Source organism: Amblyomma americanum, chromosome 5 (assembly GCF_052857255.1).
Source record: "Amblyomma americanum isolate KBUSLIRL-KWMA chromosome 5, ASM5285725v1, whole genome shotgun sequence".
NCBI classification, from domain to species: domain Eukaryota; kingdom Metazoa; phylum Arthropoda; class Arachnida; order Ixodida; family Ixodidae; genus Amblyomma; species Amblyomma americanum.
In genome coordinates this window covers 68,390,519-68,415,810 of record NC_135501.1, presented here as the reverse complement: position 1 = coordinate 68,415,810, position 25,292 = coordinate 68,390,519, and the positions used below count along the sequence as shown (strand labels likewise).

At 45.1% G+C, this 25,292-nt stretch overlaps 1 protein-coding gene across 2 annotated transcripts in view; it reads right to left on the bottom strand.

Annotated features, from left to right (window-relative positions):
• Window positions 1-2,256: 2,256 nt before the first annotated feature.
• LOC144134766 (uncharacterized) overlaps window positions 2,257-25,292 on the bottom strand; it is a 60,495-nt gene continuing 37,459 nt past the window's right edge. The window contains exons 3-7 of one of the 2 annotated variants that reach the window (XM_077667593.1): window positions 25,001-25,024; window positions 12,851-12,927; window positions 11,256-11,363; window positions 9,717-9,795; window positions 7,764-8,115 (exon numbers count right to left, since the gene is read on the bottom strand). In XM_077667593.1, coding sequence (XP_077523719.1) covers window positions 7,989-8,115; window positions 9,717-9,795; window positions 11,256-11,363; window positions 12,851-12,927; window positions 25,001-25,024 — 415 coding nt within the window. In that variant the 3' untranslated portion in view covers window positions 7,764-7,988. Of the gene's footprint in view, window positions 2,361-7,763; window positions 8,116-9,716; window positions 9,796-11,255; window positions 11,364-12,850; window positions 12,928-25,000; window positions 25,025-25,292 lie in introns of those variants that run through there. The other variant, XM_077667594.1, reaches the window with a different exon arrangement.

The following is a 25,292-nucleotide window of genomic DNA, read 5'->3' as shown; positions in this document are numbered from 1 at the left end:
GTTAAACGAGCTGTAGCAACTTCTTGCCTAAAACTAGCTATAAAGAAATCATGCCCCCACTCGATTAGTCACAGCATTGTTGAACAGGTTTCCCGATTGAGGGCTTGTGGCTATCCTGAGCAGTTACTTGGCGGCATTGCAGAATGCTTACTAAGGGAAGTTACAGGGTCCGATAAGAATAAAAAACCGAGCTATGAAGGACGCCCCGTTGTGATGCCATACATTCACAACATCTCCCACAGAATAAGGAAGACAGCGAACAAGTACGGAGTTGAGGTGGTTTTTTCAGCTCCCAATAAGCTCATTGGAATGTGCAAAAAGGTGAACGAGAATGAAGACCACAAAAAGAAACCTGGGTGCAACGTCAAACACGAAATCACCTATCGAGAGTGTGAAGAAAACGTCATTTACAGCATTCCACTTAGCTGTCAACGAACCTACGTGGGGCAAACGGGTAGATGCCTGAACAAGAGGCTTAGAGAGCACGAAAGATTATGCGAGCAAGTAGCGAAATCGGGAAACCTGGCACCACATTGCGCACACTGCAAATGCACCCCGATGCTAAACAACACCAAGGTAATAGGTAGGGCCAGAAACAGACGGGTACGCGAAATTATCGAAGCTTTCGCTATGCACCTTGCTCCAGATAACCAATGCATCAGCTCCCCTTCGGTGATGCTAGGAAGAACCGAAATAAACTACCTCAGGAATTGCAATCTTCGGCTGTTGTAAAGGCACGTGTTGATATTTTGTTATTATATATTTTTCCTTCATATCGCTCTTGTCAGCGTCGTGCCCTCTTCCCTCTTCTGTGTATGACTTGACGTAAATATGTGTATATAGGCATGCTCCTTCAGATAATAAACAGTTGTTAGAAAGCGCTTGTCTTGTGTGTTCGTCCCTTTCCGTATTTTGGTAGCGCTCACCAATACCTTCAAGGAAGAAACAACAAATGGACGCTGTTTTTCTTGACTTCGCCAAAGCCGTTGATAAAGTACCGCACACTGAGCTCATAGGAAAGCTTTACACTGCCGGAATCAATCCTAACAATATTGACCTTATTAGAGTCTACTTAGAAGACGGATTTCAATATGTTCATGTTGGCGATGAGCATTTTGATGCACTTCTGGTTCCATCTGTTGTTCGGCAAGCATGAGTTCTGGGGCCTATCCTATTTTTAATTTATGTGAATGACATAATTAATGTGGTTGATTCCGAAGTTAGAGAAAACATATGCTAATGAATGCGTCTTGTACTCCTTAGTTAACTCCACAGAGAACCAAATTATGCTTAACATTAACCTGTAGGAGATCTCAATCTGGTGCAAACAATTGGATACGTTTCTTAAGGTTAATAAATGTTTGGTACTTAGAAACTGTAAAATGTAAACAGTTCTGACACATCCTTATTGTATACCTGGCGCACAACATATTTTTTCCTTCATATATTTTTCCTTCATATCGCTCTTGTCAGCGTCGTGCCCTCTTCCCTCTTCTGTGTATGACTTGACGTAAATATGTGTATATAGGCATGCTCCTTCAGATAATAAACAGTTGTTAGAAAGCGCTTGTCTTGTGTGTTCGTCCCTTTCCGTATTTTGGTAGCGCTCACCAATACCTTCAAGGAAGAAACAACAAATGGACGCTGTTTTTCTTGACTTCGCCAAAGCCGTTGATAAAGTACCGCACACTGAGCTCATAGGAAAGCTTTACACTGCCGGAATCAATCCTAACAATATTGACCTTATTAGAGTCTACTTAGAAGACGGATTTCAATATGTTCATGTTGGCGATGAGCATTTTGATGCACTTCTGGTTCCATCTGTTGTTCGGCAAGCATGAGTTCTGGGGCCTATCCTATTTTTAATTTATGTGAATGACATAATTAATGTGGTTGATTCCGAAGTTAGAGAAAACATATGCTAATGAATGCGTCTTGTACTCCTTAGTTAACTCCACAGAGAACCAAATTATGCTTAACATTAACCTGTAGGAGATCTCAATCTGGTGCAAACAATTGGATACGTTTCTTAAGGTTAATAAATGTTTGGTACTTAGAAACTGTAAAATGTAAACAGTTCTGACACATCCTTATTGTATACCTGGCGCACAACATATTTTTTCCTTCATATATTTTTCCTTCATATCGCTCTTGTCAGCGTCGTGCGCTCTTCCCTCTTCTGTGTATGACTTGACGTAAATATGTGTATATAGGCATGCTCCTTCAGATAATAAACAGTTGTTAGAAAGCGCTTGTCTTGTGTGTTCGTCCCTTTCCGTATTTTGGTAGCGCTCACCAATACCTTCAAGGATGCATTTCCAACTAGCCCCAGTTGTAGCTCTTTTGTTGTTTCTTGTTCGCTGCAATAAGAAATCATGGCAAGTGGATATCAGTTCTGAGACGGTAGAAAATCCACGCCTAAATCTATGTCACTGATCACATAAGAAATGGGTCGATTTCGAAAATTTTGTCAGACCTCAGCAGATCGCTCGCCCGAACAATTTGCAACTGGTCGAGACCAAAGATATTGTGCGGTAATTAGATACGCAGGATGGATCATTACCTTTAAAAGCAGGTACGATATGTGCGGTTTTCCATTCTGATGGGACGGCGCACTGTGACAAAAAGGCGTTGAAAATAACTTCCAGGTAACGTAACAACCATTCTGCGCAACGGCGGAGAAAAGCTGAAGGAGTGCTACCAGGTTCACTACACTTTCTACCGACAAACTTCAGAAAAAGGTTCGAAATACCTTCGCGGGATATAGTAAAATCTGACATTAAGGATGTGTAGCTGTTAGGCTTACAAGGAAAAGTCGACTTTTCATCGGTATACGCTGATTGAAAATACGCATTAAGCACGCCAGCAATATATTTTGACCCTGTAAGGAGCACCTGTAACTAATAAAGACACATTGCATTGTTCATTGCCTTTAATGTATCGCCAGAACTTTTCCGGTGCTTCACTGAGAAAACGCCCAGCGTAACATGAAAAAAGGAGTACTTAGCTTGCTTCATCTCATTTCTTAATAGACTGCCTAGCATACTCTCATTAGTCTTATTATGATTAGTTAAACGCCGAATTCGCTTTAGCTTGCGTTTTGTGTGGATGACGTTCCGCGTAATTCATGGTTTTTTTTTTCTTAATAACACTGGGAAAATACATTGTCAACCAATCGAGGCATGTATGTTTCAGCATGCACCATAGCACATTTAAATTCAACTCAGCCCTAAAGCTGTCAAGGCAAAATGAAAAACTCCTACATCATCAGCTGTAATAAAATTTTTCACAATAATGGGACGATTCTTGCTGTCAACACAAGCCGATAGAAAAAAAACACAGGAAACAAGATTATCATCTGATACACCCTTAAAACCATCAACAGAAATACACTTAAGTCAAGAAGGTGGGATACAGAGGCACAGATCCTTCTTGGTCTGTCAACAATCTGGGTCAGATTACACGTGAAGGCAGTGTCCAAAAGGTGCTCAGAATGACCAGAATTGGCACCCACAGTACTCATGTGGATCCAATCTATATCAGACAAGTTTAAATCAAAACCAAATATCAAGTTCACTCGGTCGCCCCGGAAGCGGTGACCATAATCGCGCAGCTCTTCAAGAAAGGTGACATCGGCATTAGGAGGTCGATATGCTACCCCTAATACAATAGTGTTGCCACAGAAATCAATCTTACTAAAAAGACTTTCATGGTTTGGAATACCCAGCAGCCTCACAGAAGATATGTTTTCCTTAAGCACTACCTCGACTCCACCTCCACGTGTCGCTATATCGCATCGCAATATTCTGTAGGCGGGGGAACAATTAAGTCATCAGCGATATTAGAATGAAGCTAGGTATCACTCAGAAACGTAATGTGTCGGTCCAGGCTGTAAAAAATTGCTTCAAGTTCGGCTGTCTTATTTGTGATGCTTTGAACGTTGAAGGAAATGAGGCGTAACGGTCTGGTAATATCAAATCGTCATTTATGAGTCTTTCGTTTCTGATTCCGTTTGACAATACGTGTCGATGTTGAGGCAACACTGACACTGCCAGAATCCCCGCCTTTGGAACCTTCTTTGCGTTCATTTGAAATGGTAAGTTTCCGTCTTGCATTATTTTCTTCATCCCAAATGTATGCTACCGTTGAAAACTAGCTTGTTAAATTTTACGTATGCCTTATCCTTAGGTTTGCAATTATCCTTAACGGTAGATCACAGCAGTTTCCGTATATTTTGAATTCTAAGCGGGTAGTCCTCAGATAGTGACATTAGTGAGCCTTTCAGCTTCTTCGCATTCCTAAGACGGTTCCTTTTTTCATTAAAACAGATGAACCGCATTATCACTGGTAAATATTTATCTCTAATTGCCAGCCGAAGCGGTTTATGCGTTCAACGCTCCCCAACGTAATACCTAGTTTTTTTTTTTCAAGAACTTCTTTTAACACAGCATCCCTGTATTAACAGGAATGCTATTCCCCCCTGTAAAACGAAAGCCCTGAGAGTAAAATAAATGAAATGAGAGGCTCCCCGGGCTTTCTGCGCTATTTTCTTTGACCCCAAAGATAATCAAGTTATTACAATGAGAGCGACAATCTAGGTCGTCAACCTTGCTACAGAGTGATGCAATCCGTTCACGTGGCTCCAAAACAGAACTCTCATATTCCTCTACCATCTTTATTGTCTGTGTGAAAGATTCTATTTTTTCTTCAATACAAGCCAGCCTCCGGTTCTTGTCTGATTATGACCGTCCAACTTCTTCCTGATAGATTTCAGCTCATTTGCAAACACTTTCTGATTTTCAATGATGCTTAGCAACTGATCGGACACTGACAAGGTGAGCTTGGATTGGTTTCAACGTCCCCACTCAACAATATAACCAGCAGGCGAAATGAGTCAAAGCAACCGGCAACACACTCACATAGCACCACTGAGCAAGGGAGCACAACCAAACACAAAGAATCACTTTTAAATTCGAGGCGTTGCTTGTTACTGACCTGACAAAGAAGACGAGGCACTTCAAATGCATCTGCATCCTGCAGCTGCTCCCTTGCTCATTGACAAAGAGCGCCTGAGGGGCGTTTCCCGATGCATCCAACGATCTCGATGTCACTCTGTCGTGTCCATGAAGCGCACGGAAAAGTTCCTATAAGTTTGCAGCGCTAGAATTAACGCTTAACAGTGGCGTGTGATGATGGTCAAGACAGGTGCACGCAAGCCACGCTAGCAGGTACGCGGTAAATCCGGTGAAGCTGCATCTTTGCAGGAGTTACCTCCGCATGTAGCAAATGCCTGCACAAAAAAGCCAAGGCACGTTAAATGCGTCTGCATCCTGCAGCTATTCCCTTGCTCACTGACGAAGAGCTCCTGAGGGGCGTTTTCCGATGCATCCAACGATCTCGATGTCATTCTGTCGTGTTCGTGAAGCGCACGGAAAAGTTCCGATAAGTTCGCAGCGCTCGAATTCAACGCTGAACTGTGAAGAGTGATGATGGCCAAGACAGGTGCACGCAAACCACGGTTGCAGGTACACGGTAATTCCCGCGAAGCTGCATCTTCGTCGGAGGGACTGCCGTATGTAGAAAAAGCCTGCACAAGAAAGCCGAGGCACTTTAAATGCATCTGCATCCTGCAGCTGCTCCCTTGCTCACTCATTTGGGACAGATCGCGAGGCATAGCAAGGCCAGCGTAAGCGGGAGGGAAAATTCCGGCTCACCCAACGGGCAAAGACTACGGAACTGTTCAGCGCCGCCAAAAATTGGTGTAGAGACACCTGCACGTCAGTGGACTTTGCTGTGTTTCTTTTGCGTGTGCGGGTTGTGTGTAACTGTGCTGAGCGGTTATTAGTGGATTTGTACGCCGCAACCATATTGCGTTTTTAACGTGTGTGTGTTAAGTTGTGTCATGTCGCATAGCTGTTATTCTGAGGTGCAATTTTTCGCCATGTACAGATTTGCATGCTACTATAGACCAATTTCGTCTATTATTTTTTTATTCATGTCTGTGGTAATTATGTAGAGCAAGCCGATTTGTGCAGCACTGTAGCCAAGATATTCTAATATCGCATGGGAAGAAGGCTTGCAGGCTATGGGTATTCTGGCCTTTTGTGTCTAATCGAGCGTATTTCAAGCTCAATTAGCCTATTAGAGAGGACGTGCAGACCGCGCCTTCTTTGTGGCCTAGTTAGTTTTTTTTAGATTATTTTAACTGCAATAACCTGAGTTCGCTTTACGCATCCGGTCTACGCCGAGAGTTCTCGGAGTTTCCCGTCTGCGCGTTCGCCGGAAGCTTACACAAAAGCGCACAACTCATGCGTGCCGTGCGCAAGAAAGCCCGCGGCGTGCATGCCAAAGCTACACTCGAGGACAGCTTTTTGTGGCTGCGAGGAAGCTACGAGAGCTAGGCGCAGGGCTTTCACAAGCGCACTCTTATCAGGCTCTCCCGAGGGAGAGAGATAGGCGTTTAAGCTGGTGATGCGCGCGTAGAGAAATATGCGTAAACAGCGTACACTCCCGCAGGGGCCTGCGGCCAAGCTGCTGCACTAGCGCCAGAGCCCCGAGCGGGTGGTCAGACCGCTAATTTTGTCCTCCAAGATTTTAGCCTCCTGCTTCATGTCTGTTTCAGTTTCAGTTTCGATAGCAGTGGTTTCGATTCTGAATTACCTTTGGTTATTACAGTATTCAACTACATCGTCTAAGTGGAGCACAAGTGCTGTAATATTTCATTTCTGAGCACGACATACATATAGACGAAATAAACTCTCGGATCGCACAGTTTTACTGGAAATACCACCAAGATTCTCAAAGAACCTACGCAAGCTGAATTAGTTCATGCAGGTTGGAAGAATGCAATCAGAGCGGTTCTTTAATTTTGTGCCGTCATTGAGCCGCCTCTTTCAGTTGCAGACAGAGAAAGGTGTGGTTTCACACAGTTTATTTTTTCTTGTTTACAATTGGAGCTGTACAGAAAAAATACTGGGTCACACAAAATTTATAAAATACATCACAATACGAAGAGCAACAAAAAAAGTTATCTCAAAGCCAGTGGCACTATGTCACGAACAAAAAATATTGCACATACGCTCTGTGGGTTTTTCATCCAAAACATCTCTCGTGCGAACAACACAATAGGAGTTGTCAACAGCTAGACACAAGTAAGGGGATAAAAAGGCACGTATAGCGCGCTCGATTCCTGCACATCAGCAGCTTTTAACGATAGGTTAATAGGCTGTTCAGAATACAAGCACAATATACTCAATACATCATAGTAACACAGTGTTTAGTAAGCTTGCACTCTGCGTAAAAGGTGATTATTGCGATTTTTGATTAAGGTGTAGACACCGCGCAAACAAATCCCCATTCGTGCATCACGCTCTAGTTCTAAAATAAGACAAATATGAACAAATCGCAAACAACAACAACGTAAATGGCCTCTTCGAAAAAGCCTGCAGTTGCCTTCCAGGAGAACAAAAAAATACAACTTTCTACAAGCATTTTCCTACATGTACAGAAATAAGTCCGTATCTTTACTAATTCATCGAGCCTGGCAAAGGAAAGGAAAGATGTAATGAATGGTCAGCGCAATAATGAACTTAGTGACGGATATATGTAGGTGAACCCTGTGTTCTATTAGAAGCGATGAGAAACATTGAGACATCAGGCTTTAAATTTGTCTAGCTGTCTGCCAGACACTGATTGCTTGAAGCGAATGCCGTTGAAGTCACTATTGATAAAACGTACATGCTACAGAAGGCTAATTTTAAATATTTTATTGAGAAATGTACATTTCAGTCGCTGCAATTGCATCGAGTGGGTCCTGTAGTAATCATAAATCTTAGCTAGAAAAAGACAATTCAATGCTTCATTGGCCGGGCGTTATTGTCAATCGTTTAAATACACGACAAGCGCGCACTGAAAATTACCTTCAGCGAGCTGGCAACGCAAGTATCCTGTAGGCTGAACAGTAGGAATAGCAATCTTTGTCAGCGAAGTCAAACGGGGTCCATGCAGTCATCTGCGGTGAAATTCGCCGCAAATGCGGTCCGTGGCGTATACAGCCGGGTCGGCGACTTTTTTAACAGGTCGCCCCTCTTGGCACCCTCGATCCAAGCCTTCGACCTGAAACCATTATGGCGCAGTATAACTTGTAATTATTTCCTTCACTGACTGAATAAAAAAAAGACATGCGCATAGTAGCCGCTTGTAGCAATAGATTGGCAGCACTGTTTTATATTTTCTTTAAAGTACACAGAACCGGCGTCAATCCCCTGCTGTCACGAGGAATTTGTAAGAGCTTCGTCCCCGGCTTTTTTTCTCCGCCCGTTGTTCCCACACCACAAAGCGCAGCAGCAGCTCCCGTAATTTAATCCGCTCCGTGGCATATTAGTGTGGGCTTGTGTACAGACTAAAGATTTTCGCACTCATCAAACGGCAAAATGAAGTATATCGCAGCAAAAATGATAGAAATGAAAAATAAACTCGCTGATGACAGTTATTTTTAATATGTTTGCAGGCATATTGTTCATGAAAAATTCTGTCTAACTAGCTTCAATTCCTTGGTGGAGCGAAGTGACAAACTGATTTTTTCTCCACAAAGCAGTGACTGTTGTCAATGGTTGTTTTATGGTTTTCTTCCAGACCGTACCTATACGCGGTACAGAGCAGTGATAAACTTTCATTTTACAGTGATCGTACACTGTGTCAATGATTGCGTAGATCGCAATATCCGCAACGGTTTTCTTATACCCCTTCACGTGGGCACTTTTGATTGTGATCGAGCCCTCGACCTCGATCCGAATTTCAATCGCGATGGAAAAAACTTCGCTGACATAGCGGTCCAAGGATAGGGAGTAAGAACCGCCCTAGCGCAACAGATGTCTTTAAGTAGGTCCGAAAGACCCAACAAAATTTGCCAAGTTGGTAGAAATAAGTCCTTTTATATTACTTTTTTTCGGGAAAATTAGTTCAATTTGGAATTAAGGCTAAAAAACGTACCTATTAATGCCGTTCACCTGAGACACATCATGTCGGCGGCATTGACACAGGTACGGGAGGTTATGCTTGAATAAAACGTATTGGCTTTTGTTTTACTGCAGTCTAAAACAACCAATTGGTTTATATTTTAGGCTTTTCTCTTTTGCTGTTCGTTTCGTAGCATTCTAAGGCACCTAAAAGCACATAGTAGGTTTCGAACGCAATTGGGCAGCTAGACTCCGATGCTTCGAAGGCAGTAAACTACTCCTGATTTCATCTCAAACGCAGTAGATCAGGTTGAATCCGATGCTCCGATGGCAGTCAACTATTCCTAAGCGCGGCTCAAACGCAGTCGGGACAAATTGAGGCCCGATTAGGATCTGACCGATCACGATCAAAACTGCCCGCTTCCCGTGAGGCAAAGGTTTTTCACGTGGTCAATTTCAAATGTGCATTACACTGTTCGACCCACGCCATATAAAAGGTTTGGGAACATTACAATAGGGGTGAGCCGTCGATAAATTCTGTGTTTTAAACCGAACGTATTGAGAGTGAGTTTTCGAAAATTACACTTTCGAAGTAGTGCACTTGCTCTTCCGGAAAAGACAACAAAGGGAAAGCTCACAGTTCATATCATAAGCTACACGTGCATAATACGTACACGCGTCTTTACAAACGACTTGCTACAATGTTCGTAGCTCAATAAACATCAAAATTAATCCTGCGGGCAAAAGGAAACAACTTACCGGAAAAACGAGGCGAGGCGTTGAAAAGCGCTGTGAGGTGGACGTAACCGGCGGCGCATGGCCAGCGCAGCACCAACTTCTATATAGAAATGAAACGCACGGATGCAAGCCGGTGGACGTGTGATAAGCTATCGACCTTTGAAGTAGAGTGGAAGCAAACATAGGCTACCTGGCGGGTGGTTAGACCTGTTTTTGCTCGGCCGCAAAACGGTATGAGTGTCCGCTCTTTACGTAAGTATGTTTCTCTATGACGCGCGTCCGTAGCTTTCGCTGCATAGCCACAAAAATCTATCCGCAAGTACAGTAGCCCGCAGGCGGCAGCCTTTTGATCCGACCTGGCGTTCCCATGCCAGCGGATCCTCATACCACTTCCGCAGAAACATGTGAACCTTCGAAGTATTTCGCGAGCAGCCCTTCAGTTCGGAGGCATTCATGCCTACAGCGAAGTGTCGCGGGGATCGCGTCCTGCCTCCGCCATTCGACACTTCTGCGATGAGCCAGAAAATTAGTCACCCTCCCAGTTTGCTACAAGAACTTTTCATCCTTTAAAAAGTGACATGCGTCTGCGGTGGCAAAAGAGAAAAGTGAGAGAACATGGCGCGATCAAGGCAACGAATCCCACTGAGAGAAATTGCTCGGAATGTTTTCTTGATGTTTCTTCTTTTTGAGCCAAGCCCTGGACTGACGATTGAGCTTAACCTTCAGAGCTATGGCTATTTAGTATTAGAACTTCTTCGGCTAGCGAACTCTAGGGCGGGCCTCGGAACACGACCGCCCTAAACTTCATCATTTGGCATACGTATAGAAATGCAAGAGAAAGCACTGGACAGATGTCTAGCTGCAGGCTCCGTGCCTAGCACGTACTTCAAAAAAGGCCTGGCTTTAACAGAGACTTTCCGTCGAAAAGTAAGGTGTTCGAGTGCTGTTTCTCTGTTTAGGACCAGTTCCTTTAATTTACAGCGTACCCAATTCGTCTGTGCGACTTTGCTTATTTAACTTGTATTTTTCACTTCTGCATATTCTGTAAATATATCTCTTCGTTATCATCATCTGTAATCATCGATCGTCTCCTCCTTCATCCCCACCGAATAGCCACGTTTCGAGAGGCTTGAGTTCTTCCGAAGAACCAACAAACCATTACAAAATTTACTGGCATTATCCCTGCTGGTAAACCAGCGAGTATCCACGGCAACGAATTTTGATTGTCCTCTGACACAATATCACTTTACTAGTAAGTTAGCTTTGTATCCTGGTCCCTTTTTAAACAGACAGAGAACGCCAGCAATTAGAAATGCCATTGCTTTGTTAGCAAAAATGAGGCGGCGTATAAAAAAGTAGTTTTACTTAAAATATAGGCCTTATTTACTTGAAGATAAGAACCAGGACGTTGCCTACAGGCGCATAAAAACAGTCAGTGATAGTTCGGCTACTTCTATAGCGCAGATGTATATTATTCGCTTGTAAATTACTGTTTTCAGTGTTTTTCTATATCACGTTTCTAAGAATATAGAAAACATCAAGTAACTCTCTCACACTCACCGAATTTGTCATCCAGATTACGGGGCTTCAAATTGCGCTCTGGTTTAGGGGCGGTAGTTTTTTCTGGTTTCTTGTTATCTTCGTTACCATTAGGAAATGATGGGTTTTCTGCGTGCAAAACGCAAATTGTTGACTTTCACGACGTGCACAACAGTGGATGGTTTCTGTTAGATTTAGACTCACTCGGGTTCTTCAAGGCGCGCAGATATCGCACCACACACAGCCGTTTTAAGAGCGTTAACTCTTACTCATCACGTTTCGAGATTTTGTGGGGTCTGCTACCACCCTGAGATCACAGCGACATCTGTGGCAGCAACTAGAAAACAGCAGATCTTGCATTGAGACATGTACCACCATCTAAAATACCATTGTAGAAACAACCGCCTGCCGCGTGCCAATGACGACGTCACGGTCCAATATGTTGGATATAGTTGGAACTATGTGAGAATGACGCCAGGAGACGAAATGGCGGCATAGTTTCGGTTTCTTGAGTCCAAGATGGCGGCCACAAAAATTGGTTGTGGCCTTCCATCTCCTTATAAAATAATGTCCGATAACGGGTAGGTAAATTGTCCAGTTACAGGACCGCTAAATGTCTACAATTGTTCCACTGTATATAATCCAACACCAATGGGCACCCATCCGGGGACAGTTCTGTACCGAATTTGGTAGGCAAAAATAACCCTATGGGTTGTGCTGTATAAGTACACCCACAAATAAATTATACGTAAACATTGTATACACGCAGTTACCAATTGAAGCGTTACCATATCGCACCGAAAGCCCAATTCTAGGCCCACCTTGACCCCGCAAACGATGCAAATTCCGTTTTAAGCGTATCTTGAAGGCGTGTAACTCGACAACGGGTAGACAACAATCGTAATTTCTCTCATAGATGGCGCTAGGCGTCGACTGCTCCTCTAGGTGGAAAGTTGTGTTAAGTTTGCGACCCGCTCAGGGTTTTCTTCACTGGCCCCGCTGGATGCTGAAAGACGAGTTTTACGCATGGCCAATAAATCTGACGCTCGTTACTTCAGCGTCTTTAAGACGGGGGTAACCCGGGTTGAAGTCGCTACCTTTTGATTAGACGGCGAATATCAAAGCTACTAAAAGCCATCGTTGGCATTTGGCGTGCAAGGATGCTGCTCTGCTAAAGGGCACTCTTGTCTTAGAGAATGAAGTAGTAAACTAACGCTAGCAATTGTGCACCCAAAGAAAATTGTGTCGGGCTGACTATGCACAAATTGGCCTCTCTCTTTCCCCAACCATTCATACCTTTGGGAACATAAAACTGGCAATAACAGCATTTTTATCTCTAAAACAGCAGTGGTAACGAATAAATGTTTATGTTCGGATTCTCCGAATGCTTGACTTCTTCCCTGGCTTTATTATTGATATCAAGAATGGCTGGCAGTTCAACCGTAGTCTTTATGAGTACAATGTATTGCTTAATGCTTTCAAAGTGAAAACTAATTTCAATTCGAACAAGTATTCTATTCTTTGGAGGAGAGGTCTTGTCCTGGTGCATTCAGAAAATTTTTTGCTGTAAAAGGCAATATTAAGAATACATCTAGAAAATGTTTCAGAACGGTTACCTATCTCGGTGACTTCAATCGCCTCAATTTTTCTCTCCAAGCCCGTGGTGACAATTCTCATTAGAACTTTTATATTCCTAAAAAAGAACATTGCCAAGTTAATCAACACATATCCAATAAGAAAAGGATACACATAACACGGAAAATTAGTAATTTAATGCACCGAATTTTAAAGGAAGAAAAATCCTCGAAACTTTTCACCGCTTGTACGAAGAACATACCCTTTTCAAGGAGCGCGCGTAGTGTGTAATGCTAGCACTATTCAGTTTCAACACACTCAAAACAAATAACAATCGGGCCATTGGGACGAAGTGCAGCGGCGGCGCTTTCTTGGTTTATGGTACCACTAATAAGGAAAAACAGAAAATTATGGCAATTCAACCACCAATTTAAAAGCGCGTAATTTTGTTTATGCGAATGTGTTATTTCTAGAACGGCTTCTGTGGAATAACGCACAGGTCATTTCAGCGTAGTATCCGCGGAAACTATGACGTATCACGTTTCAGATATTTTACGAAACGCTCAGTACCGGAAGTAAAGCACGCCCGTAGAAGAGGCACGGAAAAGTGCGATTAGGTACAAGCTACCTAATTCTACGTTTTTGACCTCCGCTTGATGGTCCGAGAGCAAGTTTTCCTATTTTGATATAATTTTTGGTTGCAATAAGTTTTGTATCACACAGAATTTGAATTTTTTTCGCAGTCTAAGGTGCATCATCTAGTTTTCACGATAACCACATCTTCAGGTAATGAAGGGGTGTTTTAACATCTTGTTTAAATGTACCGGAAACATTGAGTGGATTAATTGAACGGTACTCCAAACAGGAAAATAGACAAAACTGCTACTTTAAGAGGTTCAGGTTTGTAGAAGAAAAAGCACCTGAAGAAATGGGTTCAAGATTGAAGCACTGCTCACAGATGGTAGTGGCCACGCTCTTTTTTTTAGTAGAGACCAGGTAAAATGGATACTGAACATTTCAGCCTTATCCTGCTTCTAATCGCTGAGCTGGACAGCACCTTGGTTTCTGTGGCAAGTTGTTCTTACTTCCACGCTTTACAGTCTCTATTTTATAGTCAAAAGCGAAGAAAAGAATCAGAAAGTCAAAGAATATCATCATCAGCATAGGTATCGCAGGTTGGTTACCTTATTCAGAAAGGCCCCGCAGCGCCGCTGCTCCTCTGTCTGTTTTGGGCGCATGGCCTTGCGGCGATTGGTGCTTTACATTGTGCCGCATTCACCGACTTATATCTTTTCGTACTTAGGAGCGCGCTAACCGTACCTCACCCCTTCTGCTGCTTGAGGTGGGGTGGCGTTCACATGCCGCCAGCCTACGTGGCTTGCTGGTTGCCTTGGCTGCCTTGTAAGTTTACGCTAGGTGCATACAGCTGCAATTGGTGACATGTAAGAGCCGTTCTATAATTAGGCCACCCGCCTAGATTGCGCGGTCACGAGTGCAACATTGCTAGCTCGATGGATTTAAAAGGCAGAACAAATGGACTGAACATAAAACAATTATAATCTTGCAAGTGTCTATACAGACTTCAACCAGAGCACCAGGAGCACGATTGTTGCGGATTGCTCTGAACTGTTGGGACACAAATCGGCTGAACTTTATCCAGTGCTGAGTGCAAGTGCAATCCGAATATAGGCGATAAGAGGTGCAGGTATTGTTTTGTAGCGATAGCTACATTACGGTAGCATTTAGAGCCTGCAGCGTGGCGGCGCCGCCATGGTCACGTGGTTGCTAACGTGGTTCGGTGGAGCTGCCGGCAGCTCGTCACGCGGTTAGTCACGTGACCAGCCACGTGGTTGATCACGTGGTGCGGAGCAGCAGCTGCAATCGGTGACGCGGCGCGCTGGTGAAACCGAGCTTCACCAGCTGTGCGTATGCGCCGTGTGAAGTGGGACGAAGATGAAGGAAGCGAAACGGAGCGGTGAAAGACCGACTTTGCAATTCGACGGAGCATATTCCACTCGGCCTGCTGTAGCTATCGCGTCACTGCAGGTTTAACCAAAGCTAAACGACCGCCAATTTATTTGAGTGGGTGGCGACATTCTCTGGATTGATGTTAAAACTTCCAAGAGGCCACGTCTCGAAATGGGGGATAGAATTCCTCTGAGCTCCGTTGCCAAATAGGACACTTGGTGCCCCCTCCTGAGCATCGACGTCATCATCACGGTGCGTCTGCCGATGCTACGAAAACGCCTCTCATGGATGTCGCCGGGTGCCTGCAAGTAAAATAGGTACGAGCAAACCCCCCAGCCTGGCGCCCGCCCCATCATGTGGGGCTGAAACGCTCGGAACCCTCTCAAGCCTGAAGCCCTAGAGGCGCGGAAGCCTCTGAGCATCATTGCCGGTCTCTGGGAGAGTCCGAAGTGTGACCGCTGGGAACACGCAGGCATAAATGGGTACAGACGTCCTTTGGCCAGGCGCTCGGCTGCTTTTGGGAATTCATCCTGAAGGAGGCAGGCCTCTATGGCGCTCCCTCCAAAAGCGTTTTCGGGCCCCACTTTCCAACCATGGTTTGGTTTGTCGTTGAGCATCCGCCAAGGCAGTGAGAGGCACTTTGGTGTCCTGCTAGTTCTGAGTTCTTTGCTGTTGTTAGAGGGGGTGTTCTTTTAACCATAAGGGCCGCCTTGTGGTAGAGTATCCAAGTCGCATTCGAGAGGAGCTCGCTTCGATCATCAGTGCCGACGGGTGCCGACCCGTTGACTAAAGGACACAAAATGTTCCCAGCTTTATGCTCTTCTTCTCTCGAGTGAATTGCTTCTGAAAAGGCTCCTTGACCGCGACTGTTGATTTGTTGGGTCAGTGATTCACTCCACCGTCAAACAACTCTTACCCTAATCCTTGGGTGAAACCCACTTGTGACCCTTTTTTTGACAAAGTGGCTGTACCCTGCTCACACAGTGGTGGAACTGGAAGGCGCAGGCTTCTGTCGCAAGCCTTCCGGCCCTGCAAAACCTACCAGAAGGTAGTCAGAGTTTAACCCCCACCAAAGCCTGAAGCTAAGACAGGGGCGTGCCTTGTGCTTGCCAAACGTGGCCGGTACCAGCCTGTGCCCGGATTCCGGACGAACTACTCAGGAGGCTGGTGGTAGGTAATTAATGACTGGTCGCAGAGGCTGCTGAGGAAGAGCAACCCTGTTTCACAAGCCCCACTTGTGGCTGCGTTTTAAACAGCCACCTGCCGGGGCAGTGGTGATTCATATAACCGTTGTAGCACTGCGCGAGTAGTAGTATAGGGACTCCAATGAAATAATAATGTAGACTAGAGAATGAGTAATTCCGCATATATGGGCGTTAGCCTATTAACGTTATCGCTTCGTACGGTTAAGGAGAAGTTTAACAATCTTCTCTAGTTTTTAGGATAATAAATATATGCAGTTTTATTGAGCTACCTATAAGCTCCGTCATCCTTATTAAAGTAAGGGGGACGCATATAAAAATGAACACTTCAATGAAGAAAGACTACAATAACGATGGCCACAAGGCACAGGTGAAGCAGCAAAACGTAAAACAACGAGAATCTTTAATTAGACCACAGGAGGGAAAACGCAATCGTCGTTCTACAGGCTGATGCAAGAATTTGTATTACAGGCAAAAATCTGTATGATTATTAAAATTTTCCTACACCACAAACCTGCGAAGCTTATTTCAACAGTCATTGCACCGCCAAAATACACTGCACGTGTGTGAAGACAACTGTACTAACCTTTGAAAGCGTTACACTTTATACTAAAATCCTTGAACTGTGTAGTGCTTCTCCAGTAAACAGAATTAATTTCAAAAGGTTTTAACCAGCTAATATTGCAAGTAGTTTATTTCTCTCCTGCACTTAGTAGCACTATCTACCAACTAGCGAACTTTCGTTATAACTGAAAGTTTGTAGTCCCATCCACGTGCTGCAATAATAATAATAAATTCTTTATTATTGTCACATATAACAAGTATAAGCTATAGGCTACTGGAGTATAATGTTAGGTGTGATTCCTTATCGCTTATAGGACGATGAGGTGACGCAGTGACCACGTCGAGGACGACAACACTGTAGAGTGCGCGTTTTTCCGCTAATTTGTCCCAGGCGATAGGCTTGTGGGATCGCAGAATACCTCCCTTTGTGAATAGTTATCCAGTATGATACCGTGGAATTCTCGAAATTCGCTTCCGGGATCCAAGTTGGATCTTCTATAAGGCTGCCACCTCGGCCCCGTCGCAATAGCTACCGAAGTCGCTGCTTTCACGCGAGCAACCCCAGCCATCTTTTTGGCACACCCCTGCGGCCCGAGGACATTCTGCGCGACTGACGGCGTGGATCCAGGAGACTGGCTTGCCCTTTAAGAAATCGTCAACCAGCTGACCAGGTGGGCTACCACGCAGATGATTCCCAATCTGGTGTTCTATTTGAATGACAGCGCTCAGGAATGGTTTCCCGTCAAACGAAGGCGATTTTACTTCTTCGAACGTGTCTATGCAAAAACTCCATAAACAGTCCAGAAACCTTATTGATGCCAACTCGCCGGCAAGAATGACCTTGCCTATCGCGCCAAAACATCTACCGAGTCTGACATTCCTTACATTCTTGACTTCCTGGCCTTGTGCAGGAAAGTTGGCAAGGGCATGCCCGAGACGGATCAGTATAGCAGATACTAAAAGGTGTAGCCGACGACGAGTTAAACATCCTGCTGTGTAAGCATGGTTCTACCGTCGCATCAGTACTTGAAGTGTCCCACCTCTTCGAGTAGGACAGAAACAGGCTGCTTTCCCACGATTTCGACCGGCTGCCGACCTGACTGCAGCTCCTCATCGATGACGTGCCAGCTCTGGGGCAGCTAGCCTTCAAATCACGCATACTTGACCCGCACCGTGCACGCACGAGAACTGAAGCTCATGGCTTCTGCTGCCTGGGCCGCTGTTCGCCAGTAGGATGCGAACATGGGCATATCTTCTGGCTTCGTCGTGATCAGTGTGACTTCCAAACCAGACCTCCCGATGGCCGCTACGACGTTTACTAACAAACTTCTCTCGCCCCCGTACTGACATGCCACTCCTGTTCAATGGCGTACCCCGAACGGTCGTCCTGTCTGTTTCACATGCTCGCGCTTCGGGCACATCTCCCGTCACTGCCGCAGCCATTGGTACTTCCTATTTCATTCTTCTCATCAGCGGACCGTTTTGGAGAAAGCACACCGTGCCGTTACTCACCCCAAATTGAACCACACGCTGCCGAGCCTGCTGTTCCTACTCGTAGGTGAGGCGGCTCACCATCCTCGCAAGCACGAAGGTTCTGTTCTCTACATCGCTGTAACTTTTCTCTATAATACTACAAACACTTCTAAGAAAACTATTCTCTGTATTAATGACGTCACATCCTTGATCCGGACTGAAATTCCTCTCTTGACTCTCGCTCCCCGAAGTCTCGTATTTATGAATGGTGCGCAAGCCCCTGCCCTCGCTGCTACTGACATCCACCTGTATGTACTAAGCTCATCTTTCAGCAAACGCTTCAAGAAATTTAGAGAGGTAATTTGCTGGCTAGGCGGTTTTCAGACATCAAGGGTTGAGCAACGCTTTCAGGCGAGGACAGAATATAAGTCGAGGCATCTAAATAAATAAAACTAGTGGCCTCTCCTGAACACTACTGCATCGCGGGTGTAATCGCAATAGTAACATAAAAGTTGCGGCTCTGGGAAATTTGAAATTTAGCCAACCGAAGGTTGATAGAAATCAATAACGGAATGCTACTATAGCGACCCAGAGCCAAGGTAGCGGGCCCGGGGAGGCTCCCCTGATCTCCCCTGGGAAGTAGCTGAAGGGGTTGGATAAACGGGTTATGGAAATTAGGATGGGAATGGGGAAAGCGACTTTTTTGCTCTGATCCTTCATATTTCTCGACTCTATTACTGGCCTGCCTGGCCAGAACAGGGAGAGCGTCAAGATTTCCCAAGGGTTCGGCCCCGTTCAAGGGATGCCCGACCACCCACAAGCGCAACGAGCTCCGACCGCCGGAGAGAGGGAAACCTAACCCGGGGTAAGCTACCTCGGGCCCCTCCACGACTTTCAGGGTTTGTTTCAGACCTGCCAGCTACTAGCCGTCGACTGCTTTTCGCGGTTTTTAAGACGCCGGAAGTACGTGTGGTGCGATCCGGCCAGTAGAGGCTTATGTCGTCAGCCTATCCGCAGTCAGGCCCTCCGCGCCATGACCCAACACCTCCGGGGGGACCCAGCTGTGCCTCCAACCAACCAGTCATACACTTTTCTCCCCTAGCTTGCTCCGCACCTACTAAAGACGGAGTGTTCAAGGCTGGGCTGACCGGTCGATAAACCAAAAACGGCTTGGGGTGAGAAGATCCGGGCCTACTCCGCCGATACTCAACAACATCGACGGTTTTTGCACCGGTTGTTCTACGCCCCCCTAACTCAGCGTCCCGCAATGGCCATTACAGCCCCGCGGTCAGCCGTGAGGCTTCTTCCCCGAGGCATCGATTCAGACAGGCCTGGATGCTTTAAACCCCTGCGCGGGCTTGTCCTCTCCGTGGCCAGAAACCGGCGCTTCGGTCGCTAGACGCGCACGCCCGCGCGTGCGGAAGCAAGTTGCATGTACTTGAAACCTTTAGGTTCTTTGACGTGCCTTGCGTGCCGGGTTCCGGGGGTCAAGTTTGATAATACAACCAGGCCTGTCTCCGCTCAGGCATCGGACCTCACGTGCGCGACTGGCCCTCACAGTCGCTTGGGAGTCGCTGCCACTCCCATGGGGTTTTGCATCCCCAGAGGATGGGCCCCGGCCGACCCATCCCCACCGCTGGCGCTGCACCGGAACAAAGCCTAGTAGCCGAAGCTACATCGACCCCAATGCGGTGGCGGGGGGGGGGGGGGGGGGGCACGAGCAGGCCTGACAGTCGGATCCCCTACCCCCTTGTCCGACGAGGACAGCTCAAGATATCTAAAAATCAGCAAGGCCAGGATTTTACTCTTCACAAAATCCTTCACCAGACTCATGAAAATGTAAACACCAATCGCCATTTTCGCAGTTCGCGTTTCCCACGGCAGCCCTCCGGCTTTTGTTGGCACGCGCACTACGGAAGTAAGCACTGCCGGTCGTCAGGCCTCTTTTTTCCACCGTGCTCAACCGACGCGCTCAGGAGAGAAGGCTTAAGCTTGCAACTTAAGCCGCCGGCTCAGTCCTTATTCACTGGCTCTCCCGCCTTCTCCTCCAGATAGGCTTGTCCTATCGTGCGAAGACTGTACTAGCTCATCGCGCCTCATCTCTACAAAGTGTTCTAGCGTGGCGTCTGAATATACTGTCAATATCTCTACATAGCTTCTTTCGTGCGTCCCAGGTGGCCACTGCCTCGGTAGCCTTATTACTGCGGTCATTCTGGAGGCTATCGTCGTCCTTCGCCACATCGTAGCGCATGTCACTGAGAACAGCACCTATATTCTTGTGTTTTAGATCAGCCTGTTGCCTAAGTTCGCCTCGAAGAAATTTCATTTGCTGGCCGTCGCCTATAACAACGTCACAGTCTGTGCTCCAACTCCAGGCAATTTCCCCCTCCCAACTTACTTCCTCAAAGCACCATCGCTTATCGCCTTTGCTGATCCTATTTCCGAAATGATTGCTGACTATGAGTGCGCCAGGTACCTTCACTGCCTTTTGTAGCTGTACAGCGCTACAGGATGACCAAAGGGAGCAAGAAGGGGAAAGGGACGGACGGGCCTCTCAGTGTACACCCTCGAAGTCGGCAGCTGCTGGGAGCAGTGGCTTTCTCGAAGTGGAGAACAGCCGCTGCTCAGGTATTTACCTAGGTATTTCAGCTATTTGCCTCAAAGGTATTGTGTGTTCTACTCATGTGCGCTAGTTATTAGATTATGATGACGTGTTCGGAGATCCGTACACTTAAGAATATATCAAAATACTATAAAAGATACAAAACAGTGCAGTTTGGTCTGTTTATGGGATATTAAATAGAAGCCATAGTGTGCCAGAACTAAAACTACATTGAAACTGCAGGAGCTGAAACAGCCCAGGAAATATTTCAAATTTAAATTTCCGACAATAATCATTATCAGCGTGACTACTCCCACTATAAGAGAAATGATTCTCTAATTAGGCCTGTCATTTAACGGGCGAGCCTACCCCACACAATATTTACCGATATTAAGCTCAAGGAATAAATAAAAATGCATAAAAAATCATCCTATACATAAAAAAAGCGTCGGCGCCCTTTGAACTTTCGTAAACAGACGCTTAGAGGTGATATCGTCACTTTTCGGTCTTTTGCACAGGTGCAAAAGAGAGGAATGTTTTTCAGAAGCAGTTGCTGTTGGGCTGGTTGGTACATAATAAATATGAATGGCGCAGGAAAACGAACACAGGAAGTTACATACATACAGAAGGAGAAGAGGGAAAGGCAGGAATGTTAACCCGAAAGGCTTCTGATTGGTTACCCTGTCCTGGGTAAAGGAATGAGGGGATTAGAAAGGGAAGAAAGAAGGAACGGGAAACACAGTTACAATCTGTCAGTCAATGCAGAAGTTCGTAAAAGCAAAACATTGCCTTGTAAACCCTGGAAGATAGAGGAATAGCTAAACAGTAGGCGCTATTTCTATCTTGTTGTCTTCCTGTGGTCGTTCCCTAGACCCTTTGAAATTTATTTGAATGCTTTGCCAAGAAGTGTTCCTTGACAAGGAGCAAATCGTGAGTTTTATGACGCTTTGCTCATCTAATATCAATTATAATTTGTTATAAACATATATCTGGCAATTAATTGGCTCAAATGTGTTGCAACTAAGCAATAAATGATTCATGTAAGTTCACACAAGAAAGAAAAGTTAACCCAAAACAGAGATCCCTGCATGCACGCAAGGTGAATAACTGAACATTTTAAAAACACTTTCCGTCGGCAGCCAGCTAGGTAGATTTGTAGCGGTTGAAGATTATTCTCTGTGAAGCGAAACATGCCCAGTTCTTATTTGAGGAAACCCAGACAAAGCTTGTCGCTTGCAATCAGAGATTCAACAAAAATGCGGTAGCTTTTAAGATTGCTATGAGACAACTGCCAAATATCTACAAAGAGTTATAACAGTTGTGTACCAAAATATAACCGGAATATCAAGAGATGCTTATAATAAACTATAAAGGATAATTGACGGGCCCTTGCTTATATTCGCCCATATTAACAGACGTAAAATATTCCAGGAAAAACATGTTCCACAGATGGGTCCGTAGTTGAAGGCAGTGCCCAATATCAATTTTGATGATTTGGCATTATTCTCCTAGGTTGGACATATTGAGGCAGCGCAAAATTAGGAATCACAAATTTTTGCAAAAATGCGGGTAAGCACTTAGAGTAGAAAATTTAAAAGTCCAAAGATTAAAGAAATCCTCGCATGCCACTAAAACAGGGGAAGATTTACGCTTGTCTCCAAAGAAGGTTTAGGTTTAGTTTGTGGAATTTTAACGTCTCATAGCGACTCATGTTATGTGGGATCTCGTAGTGAACGGCTTCTGAAATTTCAGCCTCCTGGGTTTCATTAACGTGCACTGACATCGCTCAGTTCAAGGGCCTGTAAATTTAGCCGCTATCGAAATGCAACCGCCGCGGCCGAGATCGAACCCGCGTCTCTCGGGACTGCACTGAGAGCTATAACCACTTGACCTACCACGGTGGCATGTCTCCAGAGATGGTTTGGTATCCTAGACCTATTGATAGCAATATTGTGGATGGAGATATTATTTCTGTCAAAAACAATATCAGCAAGACGTCAAGTATGACAGACGACAAAATATTCAATAAATTGTGTTGCTTCAAAAACATCAGTGGTAATAACGTTACGACACACCTCTACAAAACTAATTTCATATCATCTCTGTTATCTGTTTTAGGTGTTACTTATATTCACAGACTTCGAGAATGCTTTTAATACCTGACTCAAGCAAAGCACCATTCTTCCAGGTATTTATTCTCTTTGTGGCGTGACGCGTCGAATGTAACACACTTCAATTGACTGCCCTTCAGTTCCAGCAGACAGGCACAGAGTACATTTTTACCTAGTTTGTATTGTGCTGCAATCCTATGCATCACACACAAAGCATTTTTATGGTTTCTAGATTTTTCATTGAGCCATAAAGATTAACAGGGATTTGAGCAGCAGTGCTCGGTGTTTTACATGTACGAATATTTGCCTGGACGCCGGCAGATTCTAGATTTTTCATTGAGCCATAAATATTAACAGGGATTTGAGCAGCAGTGCTCGGTGTTTTACATGTACGAATATTTGCCTGGACGCCGGCAGATACATTGATTCTCTGACATGTATGGTAAGTTTCTATATTTTTGTCTTAGACATCACTACCTCTAAGTTGTAGACGTAAAACTGGCGCTATATTGTAGGCAGTACGTAGGTATTTTTCTGGAACATGAATCTTTGTGGACCCTCAGTATTCTTTCAAATGGTTTGGTTGCTGTTGCCGCCGGCTTGATCAAAGAGAACACATTCAGGCAATTAAAACACGTTGGAGTGTTAAAGAAGGACAAAAATAGCGTGCTTCTTAGGCCTAAACACCACCCCTCTCGTAGCTCCTAAAAAAATGCGCCGCTGCTGCTGTACTGCTTGGAAGAAAGCCCGAGCCAACTACAACACTGACGCAGAGTGCAAGTTTTGGTTAGCTGGTGAATATTCAGAGTCAAAAACAGCTCGCGTGTTGTGTTCCTTGTTATTAGGCGCCGTCATGTTCTGTTGTTCGCCGCGTGCAAGTGTGAAACTCGCTCCGTACCGCACTTCATCCTTTGCATTGAAACCTTCCACAAGGCAAGCTATCGCTTTCGGAACGCAGAGATCTATAATTTCAAGAAGAGCCCAGCTTCTTATCTCATTCCTCAGTCTCGCGACGTCTGAGCCGTCTGAGTCCTGTGAGTTTTCTTTCCTCTTAGTGATATAAAGTCGCATGTAACTTGTTCTACTGGGTTAGCAGAGAGATCAAAAGCGGCGAAAAAGCGTAATAACTGCTTGCTCCACTTTTGCCTTTTGTCAGAGGACGGAAGACAAAAGCTCTAAGCGGTTGGTAGCAGGAATAAAGATCAAATTTCGTCTCGTATGGTGCAGGCTGCACCCATTACACTGACCATAGCTGCTGACCACCAAATGTCTCTCTGGATGGCGTTGCCGCGTGACCACGGTAAGCCATGGACATACTCACAGCTCACATCGAGTGATCACTGTCCTAATATTTACTTATAAACAAGTTTATTGAAAGAGGACAGCTTTGAAATTATGGCGCGATTACCAAGCACCAGGCAGCTGGGCTGAGAGTGGCAGCACGAGTCAGGTGAGCTTTTAACAGGGATGCAAAAGGCTACAGAGGAGGAAGGTCACAAATCTTTTTATGGCTACCGGCCCGGGCACGTACAACGACTGCGCTCTTTCAGCAGGGAATGATCACACGACCATCGCTCTCCTCTAGGAAAAGATAGTGAACTTCTTTGGCACAATTGCCGAAGAACACTCATTACGGATATCGGGGGCGACTGAATCAGCTGTCCCCTTGGCAGCCGTGACAGTGGTGCGGCAACGTGCCCGCACAGATGACTCAAGCAATATGAACATGAAGGGTCGATAAAAAAGAACATGTTTCAATCTAAAACAGCGGCTTACCAAATTGATTTGGCTTCTCTCTAAGCTTCAGTAGAGACGAGCAATTTTATCTCGACCGCCGTTTAAATGCGCGAAAACAGTACTCCAGTAACTTCTGTTCGTGTGCGACTGAACACAGTAAATTCTTTTAGTTTTCGTCTGCTTAATTATTTGAGACCTACGCATCGCAACAGTAAAAGACGCAACCTGGAGCTACGTTCATTCACTACCTTCCAGGTGACATGCTATCCAACTCGTATCTTCATCACCGACGAACTTCGTAAAGTAATAATGGCTTAAAACTATTAAAGTAAAGGTCCGTAACGGCTTGGGCTATGCGCTGCACATAGGGTCAAGTTAAGTTTGAAGCCTAAGAATCAGCTGCAGACTTCGCTCCTAGAAGGCTGCACTAAAACTTCTTTTTACTTCGTTTTCTCCCACTTGAATCACTCAGCTACCTTCAGCTTGATTTGTTTTGTTGTGCTAATAATAAAAAAGGTAGTAGTGAATACTCACACAGGCCCGAAATCTCTCCGATGCCTAGAAAACGAAAAGAAATTAGTGTTTAAAGAATTTTTGAAGCAAACCGGGCAGCTCACTGCAGCCTTGAGAAAAAAAACGGTGTGGTTGAGGACGGAAGTATGTGAGAAAAAATGATGTTTCCTCTGTCAGGCTTTTTAAACTGAATGCTAACCATGGCCACTACGAATTCATTCTCAGAAGTATATCTTACAGACTACCTAACTCGGCTGCCTACACGATTTAAAAAAATAAAATGCCCATTTTACGTAAACCAAAGTGCTGTTAC